This window comes from Oculina patagonica, chromosome 2 (genome assembly GCF_052425735.1).
Source record: "Oculina patagonica isolate OP01 chromosome 2, crgOcupat, whole genome shotgun sequence".
Lineage (NCBI taxonomy): Eukaryota > Metazoa > Cnidaria > Anthozoa > Scleractinia > Oculinidae > Oculina > Oculina patagonica.
The window spans coordinates 21527320-21549320 of NC_135759.1; the positions used below are offsets into that span (position 1 = coordinate 21527320).

The 22001-nt window shown below is 40.6% G+C and overlaps 1 protein-coding gene and 1 pseudogene across 2 annotated transcripts; both read left to right on the forward strand.

Annotated features, from left to right (window-relative positions):
• The first annotated feature begins 1344 nt into the window (after positions 1 to 1344).
• Positions 1345 to 7531, forward strand: LOC144643460 (N-acetylated-alpha-linked acidic dipeptidase 2-like). The gene is made up of 5 exons (XM_078502718.1): positions 1345 to 1671; positions 3204 to 3420; positions 4242 to 4442; positions 5106 to 5394; positions 6012 to 7531. The coding sequence occupies exons 1-5, from the start codon at positions 1391 to 1393 to the stop codon at positions 7304 to 7306; spliced, it is 2283 nt and encodes a 760-aa protein (XP_078358844.1). The 5' UTR covers positions 1345 to 1390; the 3' UTR covers positions 7307 to 7531.
• Positions 7532 to 9336: 1805 nt separating this feature from the next.
• LOC144641848 (N-acetylated-alpha-linked acidic dipeptidase 2-like) lies at positions 9337 to 21385 on the forward strand (annotated as a pseudogene). The gene is made up of 7 exons (XR_013568640.1): positions 9337 to 9806; positions 11967 to 12183; positions 12630 to 12826; positions 13157 to 13160; positions 14321 to 14609; positions 17973 to 18252; positions 20267 to 21385. The product of XR_013568640.1 is annotated as an N-acetylated-alpha-linked acidic dipeptidase 2-like (transcript).
• Positions 21386 to 22001: the final 616 nt, after the last annotated feature.

Genomic DNA, 22001 nt, shown 5'->3' on the forward strand with positions numbered 1-22001 from the left:
ATAGTTTGTTTGAATTTCAATATTGTTATTATAATGATTTATTGGCTTTAATTCTCTCGATTGCTGGAAGTAGGCCAATACACTATAGTTAAATAAAAAGATAACCTGTTATTGAAAAATTCTGGTTTATACCAGTCGCTTGTGTCAGTTGTTTAGGTCATCCTCCACTTTTTTTTTCGTTTAGCGTCGAAAGCTTTTCGTGATTTTGGGTCTTTCAATCGGATTGAAAGAAGAGTGGAGTGACTTTACACTAGACAATCATTCAAAAAAGAAGATATATTTGAAAGAAGACCCATTATTCACCTTAAAAAAATATAACCAATGACTTGTTAGGGACAGGCTAGAGAAATCACAATGAAAACTCGCGTTTTCCCTTATGTGCTTTGCCGCAAATTTGTTCTGGTGAAAATTGATCAATAATGTTGTATAGCCCTCATGACGATATTAAGCAGTAAAATAAATTTATGCCACACGATCTTTAACTGTTATTCCTAATAGATAACGAAAATTACAAAACACGACAATGTGCTATTACAATTTACGACAGCTCGGAGTATTACAAATTACGACAGCATGTTATTACAATTTGCGATAGGTGCATTATTACAATTTACGACAACTGTTATTACAATTTACGACAGGTATTACAATTCACGACAACTGTTATTACAATTTACGACAGGTATTACAATTCACGACGTTTATTACAATTCACGACAGTACATCGGTGCCCTGTAGGAAGCTCCCAGCTGCTATTCCTCGGTTTGAGTTCTCCCGAGGTCGTTCTTAGCAAATTCAACGTTAACCTGTCTGATGTGCACCCATTACATTGGGGAACACGCAACTCAACCTACGCTGACAAGGATTTCTGAAAACGTTCCTTTTCACAGTCAAATGAGTCTAGAAAAGAATACGTATCCTCGAAAATTGAGTTGTGTTGAGTGACGTGCGATTAAACAAACCGAGCAAAACTGAAAACGTAATGGTAATTTCATTTAAATGATTAAAATATATAAGACGTATTCCAAGATTGCGGATCTTTAAAATTCCCCTCCCTCAGGCCTCGAGTCAAAATCTCACAGCTTGCTAAGGAATGTGTGACAAGCGTCTGCAGGACCGATCGAGAGGCCGAAATTTGGCGAGTGCAAGTACGAGCTGTACAGTAGCGTCCCTTTTACCCCTCCACCTGGGAAAGTTGACAAAGTTAATTCGCGATCAAGAGTGATAATAAAAAGTTGCAGTTCTATATTGACTAACAATAAACATATCTACCAAGGTATTTTGATAAAACAAGCTGTGATTGGTTGGAAAGTGCATACAAGTCACGCTAAAGTTGCTAAAGTGGTTCACGCTACGTGCGAACTAGAGGTAGCGGCTGAGTTAATGTAACATGGCGTCTGGTGAAACGTTTGATTTGACCACCGATAAACCTATAAAGCGGCGAACAAATCGATTTTGGTGCCTGCTTGCCCTGGGAATATTTGCTGCTGTCGTTATCTTCTTTGTTGGTTTCGTGATCGGTTATTTTGCGATGAAAGCTCGAACAAGCGAGTCGCCGGCGTCATCCGGTAAGGACGTAACCAAGGGAAAGAACGGCGAATACAACTACAAAAAATACCACGAACAGATGGTTAATTCACTCAGGGCAGAAAGTGTGGAGGAATTTTCCCGGTAAGTTGTATAAAGAACACCCTGAATAGAGCACGACTACGTTCACAGGGGACGTACCGAGGCTCGAAACATACACCTTCACCGTATCTACAACCTTGTATCAGACAAAACAATTTCAGGAATGCCTGGGTAACAAAAATTGCGTTCTTAAGCAACCTAGGTGGAGCTATTTCAAAAAGGAGTCGGTACATTATTAGTCTTCTCGGCGTTCCGCAAGTCTTTCGCGTAAGAACAGTGGCGCATTTCCCTCAATGGAATCTGTGCTTAGAATGCTGTTACAGGGCGTATACGAACAAAAGCTGGGGAACAACTGCAAAATCACAATCTCCATCATAAGTAGATGAAACAAACTGCGACTGATTAAGTAGTTTCGTAAATATATACAAGTCCTGTAAAATAACACGAAAGGCTTTCACTTTCAATTTAGAATACTTCAGTACAGACTTCACATGACCTCTGTGTCAAATTCTCTGAAAAAATTCTGTCAGAGATTAGCATATCCCAACAGACAGGAAGAAAGAGATAAAAGGGATAAGCGTGTCAAGAGGGTTGACGGTTTAGTTTATGCACAAAAATCTATCAGGTTAAGTATAATTGTGTTCGACGTTATATGCACCTATCAATGTTTTGCCCCAGGATGGGGGGGGGGGGGGGGTGGAGGAGGCGGGCAACCCAGGGGAATTTGACATATTTTTTTTTTTCAAGTTTTCAAATGTCAATTTCCCCGGCCCTTGGGTCTCCACTGAGAGTTAAATTCGTACCCTTGGCCAGGCCTTACCAAGATATGGACCGAGTGACATTTTCCACCGAGGGGACCGTTGTGGATGTCAAAATCCCTACCCAGGTAAAGTTGCACAAAGTCAAATTCCCATGGGTAGCAGCCCCACCTCCCCATCCTGGGGCAACCATTGATAGGTGCATTAGTAAAACGCAGCCGAATCCAGTCATTTTGCGAAGAAAATTTAGTTCTTGGTTTGTTGTACTCGATTACCCCCCCCCCCCCCCAACTCTCAAGAAACATTTTTGTAGGGGCTCCCCGGTTAATTCCCTGGGGACGAGGTTGAAAGCCAATGTATATTTCCGAGGTTAAACACGATTGTGTGAACTATAAAGTAACGCAATCCACTTTACTAACAACTAACTAGGCTAAAGCCGGGAAGCTACCCATTCGAACGCTTAATGTATGATTACTAGAAATAACACACCATTCGAGAGACCTTCCTTTACGAGAGAGCAGTCTAAAACAAACTCGATCAGGAGAAGGGTGCAATGGATGAACGGGTAAGGAAGGTGTTATGTTGTTCATAGCTTTCCTCATGCATATTTCTCGATGATGATGATGATGATGATCATGAGACGAAGACAAAGAAGAAAAAGAAGAAGAACAACAACAACAACAACAAAATAATAATAATAATAATCATCATCATCATCATCATCAGATAAAAGAAGCAATTTTCCACTAAGTATATAAGGACACTATAAAATAATAAAAATATTATTTAAAACTATAACGGTGAATATTTTTCCAGTCATTTCACCAAGCGCCCTCATGTTGGTGGCGGAGAACAAAACAAGAAGCTTGGCGAGTACATCCGTGACAAGTGGCTCAGCTATAAGTTTGATCACGTGGACATGGTGCGGTATGACGTTCTTTTATCCATGCCACCAAGGGATAAACCGAACGTCGTCACCATCCTTAATACGACCGACAACAGTGATATCTGGAAAGTAGAGGGCCCAGAAAAGGTAATTATTATACATTAGAATTACTTTGAAACATGTGATTGGTCGAGATCATTCAGTCAATATACAGTAGCATGTGAACTTGACATGATAACCCAATATCTGCAGCAGATAATGGGTTATCATGTCGAGTTCAAAGTCTGCCTAGTTTCCAAGCCCCTCGTCCGTGTAGTGCTGTCAAACTTTAAAAAATATGGCGGAGCGATTCGCCTCCGTTTCCGAAAAGTAATTGAACGTTTTGATCGAGAATATAGATTCTAAAAACACCAACAGAACAACAAAAACAAGTGTAAAAATTCTGAATGATTATTTGAAGGAGATGAACCTGGAGGAACCACAAGATAAAACCGGTTTGGCCAATGTTTTGACGGAGTTTTACGCCGGCGCTAAAGGAAGTTATGGCAAATTGTTTGAAAACGTATAATAAAACAATTATTGAATTCGGTTTTCACATGATATCGTGAATTATCAAAACCTCATGTCTGTGTTATCCGCCTCAGCCTTCGGCTTCGGCACATAACACAGACCTCGAGTTCAAAGGTTTGATAATTCACGATATCATGCTCAACCTCATCCAATAATTGCTTAGTGTCGCCGCCTGCATGGACCCATCCTGTTACAGTATAAGTTCGATTTCAAAAAGGATGAGCTTAGAAGTATAGACACAAGCGTTTCGTAAGAATATTAAAGTTAATAGTTGTAGTAAAATAGTAAAGTTGATATTAAAGTTGTTATCTAACGAAGAACAGATAGAGAGAATAAGTTTCAATTTGCCTTTTGTTTTATTCAGAGGCAGGACTCGTGTTTTTGTTTTTGCCTTTTAGATTGCAGAGCCAAGTGAAAACGATTCTCTTGTTTTGCCGCCATTTCTCGGCTACTCTCCGCCAGGAGTGGTGCCGGCCGCTGATCTGTTGTATGCAAACTATGGCACCGTGAAAGACTTCCAAGAACTGGATAAAAGAAACTTGAATTGTACTGGAAAGATTGTGATCATGCGCTATGGAAAAATATTTCGAGGAAATAAGGTAATATTCGAATGACAACCACTTTTTTTGATAAGTTTTTTTTTCATTTCTTTTATAAGAGCCCTGTCATATCAGTGTTCCGAATACCTGCAGTGTGGAATCCTAATTAAAGGTGGGCAAAATAGGAATCTAAAAGCCACATGCCACGGAGTCGCCGGGGGGATATAATACAAGACAGGTCACGCGAGACCAATAGCCAATCAGAACAATGTTATCAATAGTATATCGAATGATCTACAATCAGCGACAAGATAAGTTGAGACGCTTTTTAGAAAATGACACTTTACGAGAACCACAGTTTGGACACGTACTGTGGTTTGTGCAGTCTTAAATAATAATAAAATAAACGTTGTTTGAGAGGGAGAGGGTGGGGAATTTGTCGAAGACACTCGAAAATAGCACTTGAAATTAAAGTGTCTCATCACTTTTGTCCCCCATTGTATATAATACAATGGTCTCTGTGTAAGTCAGAGAACTTGGTGTCAAATAGTGAACATCTATAACACCTTTTAACGTCTGTTGGCTCCTTTGTATTTTTTGCCATTCCTCCTTCAGATACTAATTAAAAATATTATTGAAATGATACTGATTATAGTAGTCTAACTATGAAGAAAAGTGAAGGCTAACGTGACACAAACAGTTTTATGTATTTCTTGTATCAAGGTTCAAAATGCAGAAGCATGTGGAGCTGCTGGTGTGCTGCTGTACTCTGATCCAGCGGACTACTCTCCACAAGGCATAAACAACACGTTCCCAAAGACATGGTGGCTGCCAGGGACTGGTACCCAGAGAGGAACCATAGGCAGGACAAATGGCGATCCTTTGACTCCACTCCTCCCCTCCATAGATGGAGTATACAGAATAACCAGAAATGATACCGACGTTTTGCCAAGCATTCCCGCGCAGGTGATAACTTATAATGACGTGGTGGAATTCTTGAAACGCCTTAAAGGTGAGCCGACATGCGATTCGTGTAAGGCGGGATCATAATCAGCGAAGACCAATTAATGCAATCAGTTATATGCTTATAAAAATGGTAGAGTTTATTATTGATCTCGAGGACACATGCAAATCGATAACGTTACAGACACCGACAATTCTGTGCACGAGTTGACTTGTATTGAAAGCAGTAGTACGAGACACGATAAAAGGAAGGAGCAGGGTAATACTTGTCCGGTGACGTATTGCCGGGCATCCAACCAATCAGAGGAAGGCCTTTCTGTGTCTGATTCTCAAAAAGTGACAAACGAAATGAGCTCGATGGCTCCTAACGGAACGTCAGTTACTAAAATAATTAAAAAAAATTATCATGCATTCATTCTGGTTATTCATTAATTTAGAAATCTTTAAGATGGCAATAAACTCTTCAACCTACTTTCCAATAGTAATAATACTGATTTGTTTCACCATTTGGCCAGTGAGGTTGTTTTTGCGCCTTTTCTTTGTCTTTATGATTACAGAAGAACACAGTGAACAGCAATACACATGAGCTGACCATCATTGCTGACTAATATTTGCATGTAACTCAAATCGAGTGTCAATAAGTTTTGTTTGCTATTTTTACCCCAGGTGATCCAGTACCTCCAGAATGGGCGGGTGGCTTAAACATCGTATACAGGTTTGGACCAGGCTTCAGTGATTCAGATTTAAAAGTCAGACTTGAAGTCAACAACCAGTTCGTTACGAAACCTGCATACAACGTGATTGGTACGATCACAGGAAAAGAAGAACCCGACCGCTTGGTGCTCATGGGAAACCACAGAGACGCATGGGTGTTTGGTGGGGTGGATCCATCAAGCGGGACAGCGGTCATGATGGAGGTGTCACGTGGTATAGGAGAACTGCTGACCAAGACTGACTGGCGGCCCAGGAGGACGATCGTGTTTTGCAGTTGGGGTGCCGAAGAATATGGTCTTATTGGCTCTTACGAATGGGTTGAGGAAAACAGAAACATGCTCAGGGATCGCGCAGTGATGTATTTGAATGCTGATTCCGCAGTGGCAGGGAACTACAGCTTTGGTGCCAATGGGAATCCTTCCTTGAAGTCACTTGTTTACCAAGAAACCGCGTTAGTGAAGGATCCCAATGCGCATGACAAAGAGGCAAGTCTGTATGACAGCTGGTCGATCAAATATCCATCTTCCTCAGAACCAGGGAAGCCTTACTTTGGAGGTCTGGGCTCCGGTTCCGATTATGCACCATTCAGTCATTTCATTGGAATACCAAGCATTGACATGAGTTATAGATTTAGGAGCTTGGGTAGAGGCCTTTACCCTGTTTATCACACAGTACATGATACCTTTTACTGGCAGAAGACCTTCAACGACCCGCATTTCACCACTCACTTGTCGATGTCTCAAGTTGGGGCCAGGATTGTTCTCGAGGCTGCTGACACTCGCATACTTCCTTACAATCTTACGGATTACAAGCAAGCCCTGAAAAGTAATCTTGCATCGCTGGATAAACATTACAAGTCGTTACTCTCGCAGGGTAATGTAACTCTGGAGTACTTGACTCGTGAAATAGAAAACTTTTCAAGAAATGTAGACGACTTCGAGAAGAGAAAGACCAAAGCCAGCGACACCCAAGACTTTGCCAAGCTGCGCATGCTCAATGATCAGATGATGTCTATGGAGCGCGCCTTCATTTGGCCGTTTGGACTGCCGGGAAGGAAACTGGTTCGCCACGTGCTCTTCGCTCCTCAAATGCATAACATCTACGGCAGTTCAAGCTTCCCGGGAATCACTGACGCATTGTTCGATATTGAGAAGACCAACAACTGGAAACTGGTCAAGGAACAAGTGTCCATCGCCATAACATGCGTGCGAGAGGCAGGCAAGATTTTGGCGGCAATGGACAACTAGAGATATGTGTTGCATAGGTGTGACCGCGTTGATGAGAACTGAGTGAACTAGTAGCACAAGTTAGCTATGTTATTTACAGTCAAACTAGCTTTAGGTATTTTCAAATACTGTAGAATGTATTTTAGTGCCACAAAGTTGCTTTTAATCTAAAGTGACACTTCGTTTGAATTCATTTAGCATTATGAATGTGCCAAACAGTTAGCTCAAGTAAACTATCGTTAGGTATTTTGGTAAAAATGATCTGTGGTACAACCATGCCGTTTTTGTTTGAAGTCATTTGTTGATGTAAATGTACCAACTGTTGTTGTCAGTAAATTATACAAAAGATTTCTCAAACTCATTAATTTTCCCTGAACCCCGACAGACAATAGCTCTTTTTACAAAATCTGCGTACATGAAATCGGCTTGATTTATTGAAGGATTGAAATACAGAAAGCACTGCAACACTTTTTTCACTAAAATCTTTGCAGAAGAGGTAGAAAAACGAGCTCTCTTTGATGCCGATGTAAAACGTATCGTTGCAATAGCAGCAAAGATAGTTTTGCGAACGATGTCATGTTATTGTCGAGGTAATACGAATCACGCACGAAGCGCTAAATGACCGAGCAAGCCGTGCCAAGACAGGTGTTAATGAAGAGACTGCGCACGAGTATTCGCGTATTCGCGTGCACATTTCTGCAAAACTCAATGCAGACCCCGGATGTGAGAGTCTAAGGTGTGGAAACCCAGTAAATCCACCGAGTTACCGAGAGGTCCTGTTTTCATTGAGGAGCAGTCTCCTTCCCAGCCGTTGTGTGGATCGTTACCCAACGCACCTCTCCAGAGGTGTTGGGTGACAACCCAGCTAAAGGGTGCGTGGGTACACACGAGGTGCTTTATCGATTTTAAAAGCGCCTTTACCACATTACTAGTTCTTGTCAGCGTTTTTTTCACAATCTATGCTGTAATACAATGGATTCCGCGATCGAAATTTGGCAAGTTGGTATCAAAGAAAAGTAAGTTTGTTATGGCATTACGGTTTGCGACTCTGAACTGCAGGGTCCTATATACCCCTACACCAAAGATCCCTCTTGCTTCGCGCTTGTTGTTCGCTGCAAAAGGGCGAAACGCTTGAATCGAAGGCTGAAATTTGGTAGAGGGAGGGCAAAAAAAAAAAAAAAAACTAGGCCATTTAAGGCCTGGGGCAAACTACATAGCGGTGCCTGGTTATGGAGCGTGCGCAAATGCACAGAAACTGCACGTAGCGCGGACATTTTTTGCGTCGGCGACATTCTCGATATGTACAACGGTGAACGTATACGTAATAGCCGAAACAATAGAGTGCCTTTTGGGCATAACAGGTATTGTTCAACCATCTTTCAAAATTTAATTAATGACTAAAAAAAATAAAAGACTACAATCTTGGTCATTTGTTATGAAAAATTAAGATCACTCTCCACCCATTTTAATGATGTAAAAAAATACCGCCTTTTGGTTTTAGCGCGAAGTTATCGACGATTCAAGGGGAAGGGGTGGTGGTCATTTCTCTTTTTCTTCTGTCTTCAACTCTTTGCTCAATGGTGCGTGAAAGTCCACTGTATGCATATTAAAGCCCATGCATTGTTTCAGATTAGCACTTGATGTTTACCTAGGTACGTCTGAGTCACGATAAAGAGTTGCTGAAGTGTTTCCAGCTACGAACAAGCAGTTTGAAGAAGTAGCGGCTGGGTTATTGTAACATGGCATTTGTTGAAACGTTTGATTTAACCACCGATAAACCTATAAAGCGGCGGACTAATCGATTTTGGTGTCTGCTTGCCCTGGGAATATTTGCTGCTGTCGTTATCTTCTTTGTTGGTTTCGTGGTCGGTTATTTTGCGATGAAAGCACGAACAAGCGAGTCGCCAGCGTCCGGTAAGGACGAAACCAAGGGAAAGAACGGCGAATATAACTCTGGAAAGAACGAAACCAAGGGAAAGAACGGCGAGTATAACTCTGGAAAGAACGAAACCAAGGGAAAGAACGGCGAATATAACTCTGGAAAGAACGAAACCAAGGGAAAGAACGGCGAATATAACTCTGGAAAGAACGAAACCAAGAGAAAGAACGGCGAATATAACTCTGGAAAGAACGAAACCAAGGGAAAGAACGGCGAATATAACTCTGGAAAGAACGAAACCAAGGGAAAGAACGGCGAATATAACTCTGGAAAGAACGAAACCAAGGGAAAGAACGGCGAATATAACTCTGGAAAGAACGAAACCAAGGGAAAGAACGGCGAATATAACTCTGGAAAGAACGAAACCAAGGGAAAGAACGGCGAATATAACTCTGGAAAGAACGAAACCAAGGGAAAGAACGACGAATATAACTCTGGAAAGAACGAAACCAAGGGAAAGAATGGCGAATATAACTCTGGAAAGAACGAAACCAATGCAAAGAACGGCGAGTATAACTACAAAAAATACCACGAACAGATGGTTAATTCACTCAGGGCGGAAAGTGTGGAGGCATTCTCTCGGTAAGTAGTAGATAGAGCACTCAGGGCGCGTGGGTGTTCATTGGTCGCAAATCAGTGCAACATTAAATATTCATGGTTTACAAAAGTACAATTGCAATCTTAGACCAGGTAAATAAATCCCACTAGTGTTCAGGAAGTAATAAAACTGCCTTAACTGCGTGCCAAAACAAACTACGGGTAGTAGTTACTTCAGAAAGGAATCGACGCATCGTTAGTACGGATTTGCATATATTTTTCAGGACTGATGACCAAAGCGCTTTTCCTTCAATGGAACGTCCCTGGAACGTGCAGTGCATATGCGAAGGGCTGCAAAAATCACACTTTAATACGCCAAAATAGATTAAATAAACTTTCTGAAAAGTTACGCAAGACCTGCTAGTTAAGAGAAGACGTTTTGTAGAACAAAGACCTAAGGAACAAACTGTATTTATGCGGTTTGTAGACTTTGTATGCTAGTTGCACATGACCTCTGTGTCAATTTCCTAGTTTTTGTCAGAGATTAGCATATCCGAAAGATCTAGAGCAAGAGATAGGGGCTGTGTTGCTATAAGAAACGTAAAGACAAGGACAAAGATCTTTATTTATTCACTTAGTAATCCATCAGGCTTACATGGATAATAAATAATACTAAAGTCACTGAAACCAAGTTAAACAACAACACTGGTAATAACACAGAATGATCGGTTCCTTGATCTGCACTCAACTTTTGCCTTCTTTGTTGTTTGACTGTTTGTTTTTTGCTTTAGTTTTTTTTATTTTACAGTACTGTGGGCTTTTGAACAGGTTAGCCCGCAAAGGGTAGGGGTTGGGAATCGCCAGTTCACACAACACTAGTCAATTTTCATAATCACGTTTATTCTCGAAAAATGTTCAAATACAAGTTACTCTCGTCACCGAACTCGGCCCTGTCGACTGATTTACAGAGCATTCTTATTAAAAGTATCAATTGTATGACCACGTGATCCGCTAGTCACTCAAACGTAGTTTATATCACCCCCATTATCCGGACACCCAATGCAAATATGGCGGCTGTTAATTTTCGGCTCCCAGAAAAACCATTTGTCAACAAGATTATATTACGCTAACTTTAAGATAAAGTCAAAGTAAATCAGTGTATGAAGTTTAAAAGCTATACTTTCATCTAATGGGAAGTTACAGGAACATTTATATTGCCAAGAACATGAAAACGAGGCTAGGCAGACCAGGGTGACTTTTCCCATACAAATCTCTTAAATTTTAATGAGTCATAACTTTGCAGCCATTTAACCCAAAACACTGAAACTTCTCAGAATAGCAAAATATTTCATACATCAGCGTTTTAAGAAACTTGACCAAACAACAGTCCTTGTCACGATTACAGTTTCCTTTTGTCACGCACCAGGATAAATGTCAAACAGTGGGCATTGCAGGGAATGACTACTACATTGTTAAAGATACGCTATCACAGAGAATCATTGGACCACTGTCAAAAAACCATAACCTCGATCGATCGAATGATTGATTGATTGATTGATTGATGGCATGCTCGGTATTCTTCCCCACAAAACTTAGAGACGGACCATCACAAATAACCAGGGGGGGGAGGGGGGGAGTGATTTGTATCGAAAAAAAATGCCGCAAGCGGTTGTGCCTGAAAAAAATTCGTGCAACGGAATTATATATATGTATGATGATATCCACAAATAGTCGAAAACGTCCATCAGAATGCCTAAAATAGCGTTTCAGAGGTTTCGAAAATTAAAATTTTCCCGGGTGAGCATACCCCGGATCTCTCTAATTTGTCATGTACTGAGCGAACAGCATCAGCTCAATCCTATCAACTATTTGGTTGCAAACACACTTCATGATCCACACTAACAATCGCGTCTCACCAGTAAACAGTAAATCAAAAGCACTAGCAGTATTATTATTATTGCTTAAACTGCAATTTTGACTGATATTTTAAAGTTTAGGTGCAGAGGTCAGGATTCAAGTCCCGGCAAGCCTGATTTTTTCACACTTAATTTTCGCAACTGCTTTTAAGTTGTATTCATTACTGCGAGGATCTTCTCTTCATTTATGTCATCTTTGTGTTGAAACAAACCCAGGGGAAGTGTAGGGGGATTTTAATCAGTGATGCCCGTGTCCTCGCATTTCTTGATCATGTCGTTTATTTTCCAGTCATTTCACCAAGCGCCCTCACGTCAGTGGCGGAGAACAAAACAAGAAGCTCGGCGAGTACATCCGGGACAAGTGGCTCAGCTATAAGTTTGATCACGTGGAGATGGTACAATATGACGTTCTTTTATCCATGCCACCAAGGAATAAACCGAACGTCGTCACCATCCTTAATACAACGGACAACAGCTCTCTCTGGAATGTAGAAGGCCCAGAAAAGGTAAGTCTCTTGTTGCCGTTTGCATGGCCCATGTATAGAATTCTAATGTACAGTCATAAGCTTGTACGGTATTATTCGATTTTGAAGCAAAAAACACAATCGGTTAGTAAAATTACGCTTATAGTTATTTTACTGTTTGTAAACATGTGCTCCTGCCATATGCAGCATTTTTACAAAGTTTCGTAAACTAAACGAAACTGTGTCTTGCAACTGAGAGCCTCGTACAGTAACGAGTGAATAGAAATTGTTACGAAGCGTCAAATAAACAGAAGATGATAAAACGTTTTAAAAATAACAGGAAATAATTTTAGAGCAGACAAACGAAGGCACGAACGCGCATAAAAATAGAAGAGGCCAAAGAGTGAAGGACTGAAGAAGGGTTAGTTTCATTTTACCTTGGATTTTTATTCAAAGGATAGGCTCAATTTGTTTGTTTTTTTTCTAAGATTGCAGAGCCAAGTGAAAACGATCCCCTTGTTTTGCCGCCATTCCTCAGCTACTCTCCACCAGGAGTAGTGCCGGCCGCTGACCTGTTGTATGCAAACTACGGTACCGTGAAAGACTTCCAAGAACTGGATAAAAGGAACTTGAATTGTACTGGAAAGATTGTGATCATGCGCTATGGAAAAACATTAAAATTAAGGTAATATTCGATTGTTAGACATTGTTAGCCATTTGACTTGGCTCTAATTTCTAACCCCTGTCATGTCAGTAATCAAAATACTTGCAGTCTCCCATGCAATCAAATTAAAAGGTGGAACAATTTCCTACGTCACAGATCGAAAACTCGTTCCCAGTCTCCGGCCCCACTAATTTGCCGAACCAAGGCCACTTTAGGCGGCAAAAAATGTAATTTGTGATAGTCTTAGATTAGCATAAATTACTGTTTTGCCGGCACGGACCAGAGGGTTGGGCGCGGGTGTGCGGTGTGCAATGTATAGTGGGATTTGAGTTTGTAATAGGTGGCCGTTAGGAAGGTGAGACATTCTACGGTCAGCCTTCGCCACGTTTTGGTCAATGTTTGGTTTTATTTTTATTTCCTTTCTCATCCGTGGATGCAGGCTTACGCTTCGTTTTGTTTAAATATTTAGTTCTCCTATTATCTGATTGTATCACTGTAAGATCATATATTTCGATAAGTATTTGTTTACAGTATGTTAGATTAGAATACCCTAAAACCCCAAGGGTTGCGCCACTGCCTTGGTCGGGGGCACACGTTCCCCGTTTTCTCCACTTGCTGGTTTTTAGGGATTTTCGTGTCCGGCTCTGGTGCATTAAGTTTTCTAACGCTATTCATAGTTTGTAATTTCTTGTATTATCCGTTGAGATTGAATAAACGGGAAGGTGGCTTGGCTGGCCAACGCACCCAATTTATAACTGAGATGTGTGTCCGGATGTGTAGTGAAGGCAAAACGTCCGATTTCTTTCTCTCTGACATTATTCTTTTTTTGGCTTTTCGAAAAGTAGGCATAATAAGCTACAAAAAAACGCAAAAACATTTTGTAATTCATAGGCACTTTAATGGCTGCAAAGATATTGTTTATTCAGATCCGCGACATTTACATTGGAAATCACAGCTTTTTACCTAGTCTTGCTTTCATGTTTTGATGTTTTGCCAAAAATTGAAATTGCCTCAAAATTCACACATGACACCACGGCTCTCTGCCATTTTCTACATTTCATTTTGTTTCCTTTGTAAAAAGTCACTTGTAGGAATCAACAGACTAAGGAATATTTTTAAATTTACATTTTGCGACAGAAAGCCTCGTATTAGAATTTTGATCGTGGGCTATTCATATAACAAGAGTGAGTGAATCAATATATGAAGTCTAAGTCCATATTCTTGTTTCTTGAAGCCCACACTTCTTTGTCTTTCAATTTTGGCAAAAGCATAAAAGCGAGGCTTTGATTACCATCTCTGCTGATCTGTTTCACATTCACTTTAAGCCGAGTGATCACATTTATTCCTTATACATCGGGGTAGATTTGACGTTTGGGCTTCTAGATTGCGTTCATTATAACGGGGGTTTCGTAACACCGGAGTTCGTTATATAGGGGTTCTGTTCTGTTCTCTTCTAAGGAACAATGCAACGGCTAATTTAAGTAGCACACTCATATATGCATTTCTTGTATCAAGGTTCAAAACGCAGAAGCATGCGGGGCTGCTGGCGTGCTGCTGTACTCTGATCCAGCGGACTACTCCCCAGAAGGCATGGATAACACGTTCCCAAAGACATGGTGGCTGCCAGGGACTGGTACCCAGAGAGGAAACATTTGGATGTCAGATGGCGATCCTTTGACCCCACTCCTCCCCTCCATAGATGGAGTATACAGACTAACTAGAAATGATACCGACGTTTTGCCGAACATTCCAGCACATGTGATAACTTATGATTACGCAGTGGAGTTCTTGAAACGACTTAAAGGTGAGGCGACGCGTTATTCATGTAGGTCTTGTTCTTGATATCCTAAATATTCCGGTTAATCCTGTCATTGACCTAATGACCAGTTTTCCAAAACAATTTTCTAACAACAACAAAGTAATGGGCCATTTCCGAGTTACCCTTTATGTCTTTAACCCTGTCTAAACATAGGCACGCTAAGTGTGCAGGAGTTATTTTTTCAATTTATGGGGTGGCTTGGGGTGAAGCTGGGTGATTGTCCTGTTGGGATGGTTTATGTCATGGGTTGAGCTTTTTGTGTATGGCGGCCCACGGAGTCACTTTTTTGCACAAAATTTGCTTGCAAACAAAATAATTTTTACGTACATTTTGATACATCAGAACTGTTTTATTCAATACGTGAATTTTTATCATTTAATTGAAAAACAAGATCTAATTTAATTATCAAAATGTCACGAAACGGCACGTTCTTATTCTGTTTAAAGCGGTAATTTTGTTGCTAGCTTTGTAGCAACCGTAACGTGATACTTTTGTTTGTTACGGAATAGTTTTGGCTTTTTGCCAAACACTGTAACATGATACTGTTGTTTTTCTCACTTTTGTAACAAGATACCTTTGTTTTTCTCGAAAAAGCCTTGTCTCCATTAAGCTCAATATGCATTGAACGAAAAGTACTGTAATAAACGAAGTAATAAACGAATCAAATCAAAAACCACTCTCTTCGGGAAAGTTCCTGTCAGAACTGTTCAACAAAGATTTTGGTTCATTCACAACGTAAATTGAGTTATCAAATTGTCACGGAATGGCACGCTCTTATTCTGTTTTTGCTATCGATCGTAGTTGCTTTTAACAGCAAAGTTAATACTTATACCGGTTCATGAAATGTTTGAACGAGATGTTTTCAAGGTATAAACACAAACGCCACTTCTGAATTGGTGAATTGAGCAAGACGCTCAAGAGACTTATTAAATTAATTGCTGTTTGCAATTAACGCCACGGAGTCTCCAGTAATATTTAGGAATCTAAAGAAGATTCCTTTCCATTTCTTCGACTCTTTTTAAATATAACCACAGTATTAACATCATAATGACAACATTAATCTTTAAATCTGCTGTGTGCAAATGCTTTATGTAATTTTTACCACGGTCAGGAAAGCTAGCCTCTTCAAAACGAACGCTCGAATACGACGAATAACAAGTTTGTGTTGGGCCTTTTGCTGATGGCGTGTGCGTTGTAAGCAGGTTAGCGTTACGAAAAACACGTTTTTAATCCAGGGTTAATTCACAACTCGCCAATTCCGCCTCCTACAAATCTAAAATCTTCGAACAAAATCGCTCACTTCAACTGTGTCAGATTTCTTCCCCCTTATAAACTACAATTTGATTGGTTCTGATAGTACCTGAAATCTGATTGGTGTGACAAACAAATATACTTCACTGACCCACTGACTGACTACACGGCCCATCACGCCGACTTAGAGCTATTTTTGAAAAAATAACTCAAAAACGAGTCTACGTGTGAAACAACTTATATAATCAAAGATCTCTTCGAGATATCGACTTTTTTGCATGAAGTTAGTATGAGTAGAAGGTTTATCCTGGGCATTGTTGTTCGAACATATCATGGAAGAATTCAAACGTCTTTCAGTTCAAGCATTTTTTTTTTTATTTTCGCGGAGGAAATGCTGTATTTGTCAGTCGCGACGGCTGGGTGCTTTGCGACTCATATACTTTGGCTTGGTTAAAAATGGTAAACTTTGACGTTTGCCTTTAATCGAAATAGTTGTTTCCTTTCGAGTTAGAAAGATTTCTACTCGGCTTAATGCAGGGTTCTCGATAAAGGTTACGCACGACAGAGTTACCTTTTGTCTCGTCACGCAATCTTAACCCCACATTGAGAAGTAAATTTTCGTTTACCAAAAGCCGCTTCTCCTCGCGTTATTCTTTACCTTACGGCCACACATGCCATTTCTAACGACTACATTTCCAGTAAAACAGTTGCTGTTTATTTTTCTATTAAATGGCGAGGCATTAACTTCTGAACAGAAGCAAAACCGTTTAGCGTTTACTGCTTCCACCGGAAGTAATTTCACAACAGGCTACAAAAACACTTCCAAATATCTCTTAACACATTTAATGATGTTGCAATTCTAAATTGTGCAACTCAGCAGAAATAATCAATTGTCACGAAATGAGTTCCCTTTGGTTAACTATTAGCAACGTTTTAGTGAGTGAAAGACTTGTACCAGTACAAATTTGCGTTGTTAATCGTTTTAGGTTAAATTAATATTAGCGCCTAAAGACTTGTACCAGTACAAATTGCGTTCTTAATCGTTTTAAACTTCGCTGCCTTCGAGCGCTGAACCCCTTACATTCTTAATTGGTTATGTGACGTAAGATTTGGGCTACTCACGTTTTTGATTGTTATATAACGTTTGTAAATTTGACAAGTCACGTTTTTTCTACAAGAACGGAAGTGCTGAAGCACAACTATAGAGTGACACTTTACAAGTCACGCGCTTTGATCACCCACAGCGGAAAGTATTCCCTTGAGAAATTAAAACAGTCCCTTGAGAGTTAACAAGAATGTGGTTCCTTCCGGTTGGCTTCCGGTTCCAGATTACCCCACATAACTGCTATTCTCCTTATTTTTGCTTGTAAACAAGCAAAAAAAGTCGAAAAAATGATTTTTAGCTACAGGCCTATTTTCATGCAAATCAAACTCATTTTCATTTGAATGGTTTCGCACGTAGACAAAGGGTAACTCGGAAATGGCCTATTATTGGACGAGGTTTGCCAGGTTGAGGTTGAGCCCCCTGGGGTGGGGTGGGGGGATGTACGGCCCTTGACACAGTGTGTGGGTCATTCTGCATGTAAATTTGCTACACCATGCTGACGAGTCCCCAAAAGGACGAAACAACTGTACACGGTTGCAACCCTACTTATCGGTTCTGGTCGTGTTGGTGTCTCGCAGTCTTTTCACGTAGTGTCGGCATTACTGTATTCTTTGTTAGGTGTTGTCTTTGTGCATTTTTGGCTGTGTTAGGTTCGCAAAATACTGTGTACCCTGCAAGCAGAGTCTCTTTCGTTCTTCCCAGAAAAATCTTCCTCACCATTTTTCTAAGGATATTGAAGGAGACTCTGCTCGCAGGGTAGACCAGGGTAGGTATTGCGGTAAAGCGCCAAAAAAATCTGGAAAACGCGTTACCATTTTTAACAAGTGCACGCAGCTACGCAAGACCCCAGTAGTTACTGTTTATAGCAAAATCACTCATTATGCGGTAATGCACAAGAGCATGCAGGTGACATACGGCCTCCCGGCCAATGGAAAGAAAGTAAAAAATATATGTAATGATAAAAACATTTGTTTGCGGATTTTTTGTTCCAGGTGTTCAGGTACCTCCACAATGGGCGGGTGGCTTAAACATCGTATACAGGTTTGGACCAGGCTTTAAGGATTCAGACTTAAAAGTCAGACTTGAAGTCAACAACCAGTTCGTTACGAAACCTGTGTTTAACGTGATAGGTACGATCACAGGAAAAGAAGAACCTGACCGCTTGGTGCTTATGGGAAACCACAGAGACGCCGTGGTGTTTGGTGGGGTGGATCCATCAAGTGGGACAGCGGTCATGATGGAGGTGTCACGTGGTATAGGAGAACTACTTGAGTGATTTTGCTATAAACAGTAACTACTGGGGTCTTGCGTAGCTGCGTGCACTTGTTAAAAATGGTAACGCGTTTTCCAGATTTTTTTGGCGCTTTACCGCAATACCTACCCTGGTCTACCCTGCGAGCAGAGTCTCCTTCAATATCCTTAGAAAAATGGTGAGGAAGATTTTTCTGGGAAGAACGAAAGAGACTCTGCTTGCAGGGTACACAGTATTTTGCGAACCTAACACAGCCAAAAATGCACAAAGACAACACCTAACAAAGAATACAGTAATGCCGACACTACGTGAAAAGACTGCGAGACACCAACACGACCAGAACCGATAAGTAGGGTTGCAACCGTGTACAGTTGTTTCGTCCTTTTGGGGACTCGTCAGCATGGTGTAGCAAATTTACATGCAGAATGACCCACACACTGTGTCAAGGGCCGTACATCCCCCCACCCCACCCATTAAAAATACCAATTTTAACAATCTTTATTGTAAGAGATCTTAGCGATTTTTATCTTTTTATCATTGTAACATCTTTAGCAATTTATCTATTTTTAGCAATTAGTTTAGCGTTTTTATTTTTGAGTCTAATGCTTGCGTGCGCTTTGCGCATGCGCATTAGACTCTTTGTAGTATGAAAAAAGCTGTTAGCAATCCCAAGGGAATGGTTCGGGATCGATAATCGTTCGCTGTAATGTAGAAAACAATGACCAGCTGCAAGATCGGACTCCGTACGGACACGCACGATTAGTTTCAATTAAAAACAGCCAATCAGCGACACGTGTTCCCACGCATAATTAAAAGTTCTTTTTCAAGTCACGATTATTCAACACTTGCACAAGACGAAATAATTTTCCAGTTAAGGCATTTGTAAGCTTTTTGTGAAAATAAAACTTCGTTTAAAGGTCACTTAAGCACTTGTGTTTTCGTCTTGCTTAAAAAGCAAAACGTCTTTGAGAAAAAAATATTTCGACGGCGATTCGCGTTTATTTACACAATGTGACCAAATGTTTATTTTGAGAAAACAGAAAACTTTACCTCGTATTTTGTATTTAAGTCATTCGAATTTTTTTCTTTCACAGTGCAAACGAAAACCTTCAAAAATAAAAGATGTACATGGATAAATGTAAATCAAGCTACGTGACTAAATCAAAATGAGTTTGTTTGGCCGCTTTGCCGCTTTGCAGTATTACACTGTCCCGGGTCTTTGCATGTCATTGCCATACACTGAAATCGAATTTCATGCTTTTATGACTCTCAGAGATCTCAAGTTCTTCTTACAGCTAGAAAAATCATAAAATGGTTACAGTAATATGGAAGTGATGATTCGCAAAATTTGTACATCACGATAAACAGTCTTCGCTCCTGTGTATCCTAGCTCAATAATAATTGCCTTCCAGCGTTCAAAAGGTCATCATTATATTGACCAAAGCATTTAAACCCGTTTTTAGGAAAATCTGTCACTAAGTGTTTACAGTACAATGGAGTAACAGTCACTATTTCAAGTGCTTTTATTGCAAAATCTGTTTCAAGAGTCATCATCAAAATGGTGAAAAATCTGAAAGAAAACGATGTGAAGTTCTTCAACCCTTGTTGTAATGAACATGATTTTTGTAAATCGTCACGCAATCTTGTCCAAATGTTTAATCGTTTCTGCTTATACGGACAATACTGAAGAAGTAACATCAACTCCTGTCCATATATACTTTCAATTTTGTGAAGCATATAACATTTATTACCGTTCGTTTTCATCCATAATCATCCACGATGCCCCTAGCTTGCTATATGTGTTCGGGAGTTTAAAAACTCCCGAACACAAACCTCTAACCAATTTTAACCGGCTTACGAAACCCGCGCAATCTGTATCACTATGCCATAAAGCATTAGACTCATGTCACCCTTGGTGACCTATTTTTTAACCTTGATATAGTTTTAATGTTTTTATCTACTAGTTTTAATGTTTTATTTACACACGACCCCACAAGCTATGTAGCTTTTTTATCCCATCGTGTATAAATAAAGGTTTTGATTGATTGATTGACTGACCAAGACTGACTGGCGGCCCAGGAGGACGATCATGTTTTGTAGTTGGGCCGCTGAGGAGTCTGGTCTTATTGGCTCTTATGAATGGGTTGAAGAAAACAGAAACATGCTCAGGGATCGTGCAGTGATGTATTTGAATGTTGATTCCGCAGTGGCTGGGAACTACAGCTTTGGTGCCAATGGGAATCCTTCCTTGAAGTCACTTGTTTACCAAGAAACCGCGTTGGTGAAGGATCCCAATGCGCATGATAAAGAGTCAAGTCTGTATGACAGCTGGTCGATCAAATATCCATCTTCCTCAGACCCCGGAAGGCCTTATTTTGGAAATCTGGGTGCGGGATCCGATTTCGTACCATTCAGTCATTTCATCGGAGTACCAAGCATTGACATGAGTTATATATTTTGGAGCATGAGAAGAAGCCTTTACCCTGTTTATCACACAATACATGACACCTTTTACTGGCAAAAGACCTTCAACGACCCGCATTTCACCACTCACTTGTTGATGTCTCAAGTCGGGGCCAGGATTGTTCTCGAGGCTGCTGACACTCGCATACCTGATCACTGATTACAAGCAAGCCCTGAAAATGAGCTTCACGGCGCTGGAGAAACAATTCAAGTCGTTACTTCTGCAAGGAAATGTAACTCTGGAGTACTTGGCTCGTGAAATAGAAAACTTAAGTTTTCAAGAAATGCAGACGACTTCGAGAAGAGAAAGGCCGAGGCCAGCGACACCCAAGACTTTGCCAAGCTGCGCATGCTCAATGATCAGATGATGCATATGGAGCGCGCCTTCATTTAAATAATCTTTATCATCTGTATTATTTACCACGCACTTGATGATTTCGACATTGCTAATCCTAGCAGTATGCATGACGCGTGTAACATATCAACCTCAGTAGTAAATGGCCCAGCTCACCACAAGTCTCGCGTAGCTCAGTTGGTTAGAGCGCTTAACCGGTATCTGGGAGGCCATGGGTTCGATTCCCGTCGGTAACTCAGAATTTTTCTTTGTCCCATGCTCGTGTCATGGTTGAAAAATTCATATTCATTATCTTTAGGTATTTCGTAAAATTTGTTCTGTAGTACGACAATGTCGTTTTTTGAAGTCATTTGTTGATGTTAATGTACCAACTGTTGTTGTCAGTAAATGATACAAAAGTATTCTCAAACTCGTCGTTAATTTTGCCTGAATCCGACAGCCAATAGCTTTTTTTACACAAAATACGTACATGTAATTGGCTTGATTTACTGAAGGATTGAAATATAGAAAGCACTACAACACTTTTTCTCTAAAATCTTTGCAAAAGAGGTAGAAAAACAAGCTCTCTTTGATGGCGATGTAAAACTTATCTTTGCAATAGCAGCAACGATAGTCTTGCGAACAATGTCATATCATTGTCGAGGCAATGTGAATCACGCGTGAGGCGCTAAGCTGATCGAGTAAGCCATGCGAAGGCAGGCGTTGGTTAAGAGATGGCGCACTAGTACTCGCGTGTTAATTCCTATAAAGCTCAACCCAGACCCCGGACGTGAGGGTCGAGGGCCGTGGAAACTACTTATCGAGCTAAGAGATCAGAAAATCCGCTGAGAAATAATTACGTTCGTGATTTCACTGAGGAGCAGCCTCCTTCCCAGCCGTTGTACATGTGTGGATCTTTACCCGACGCACCTCCCCAGAGGTGTTGGCTGACGACCCAACTAAAGGGTTCTT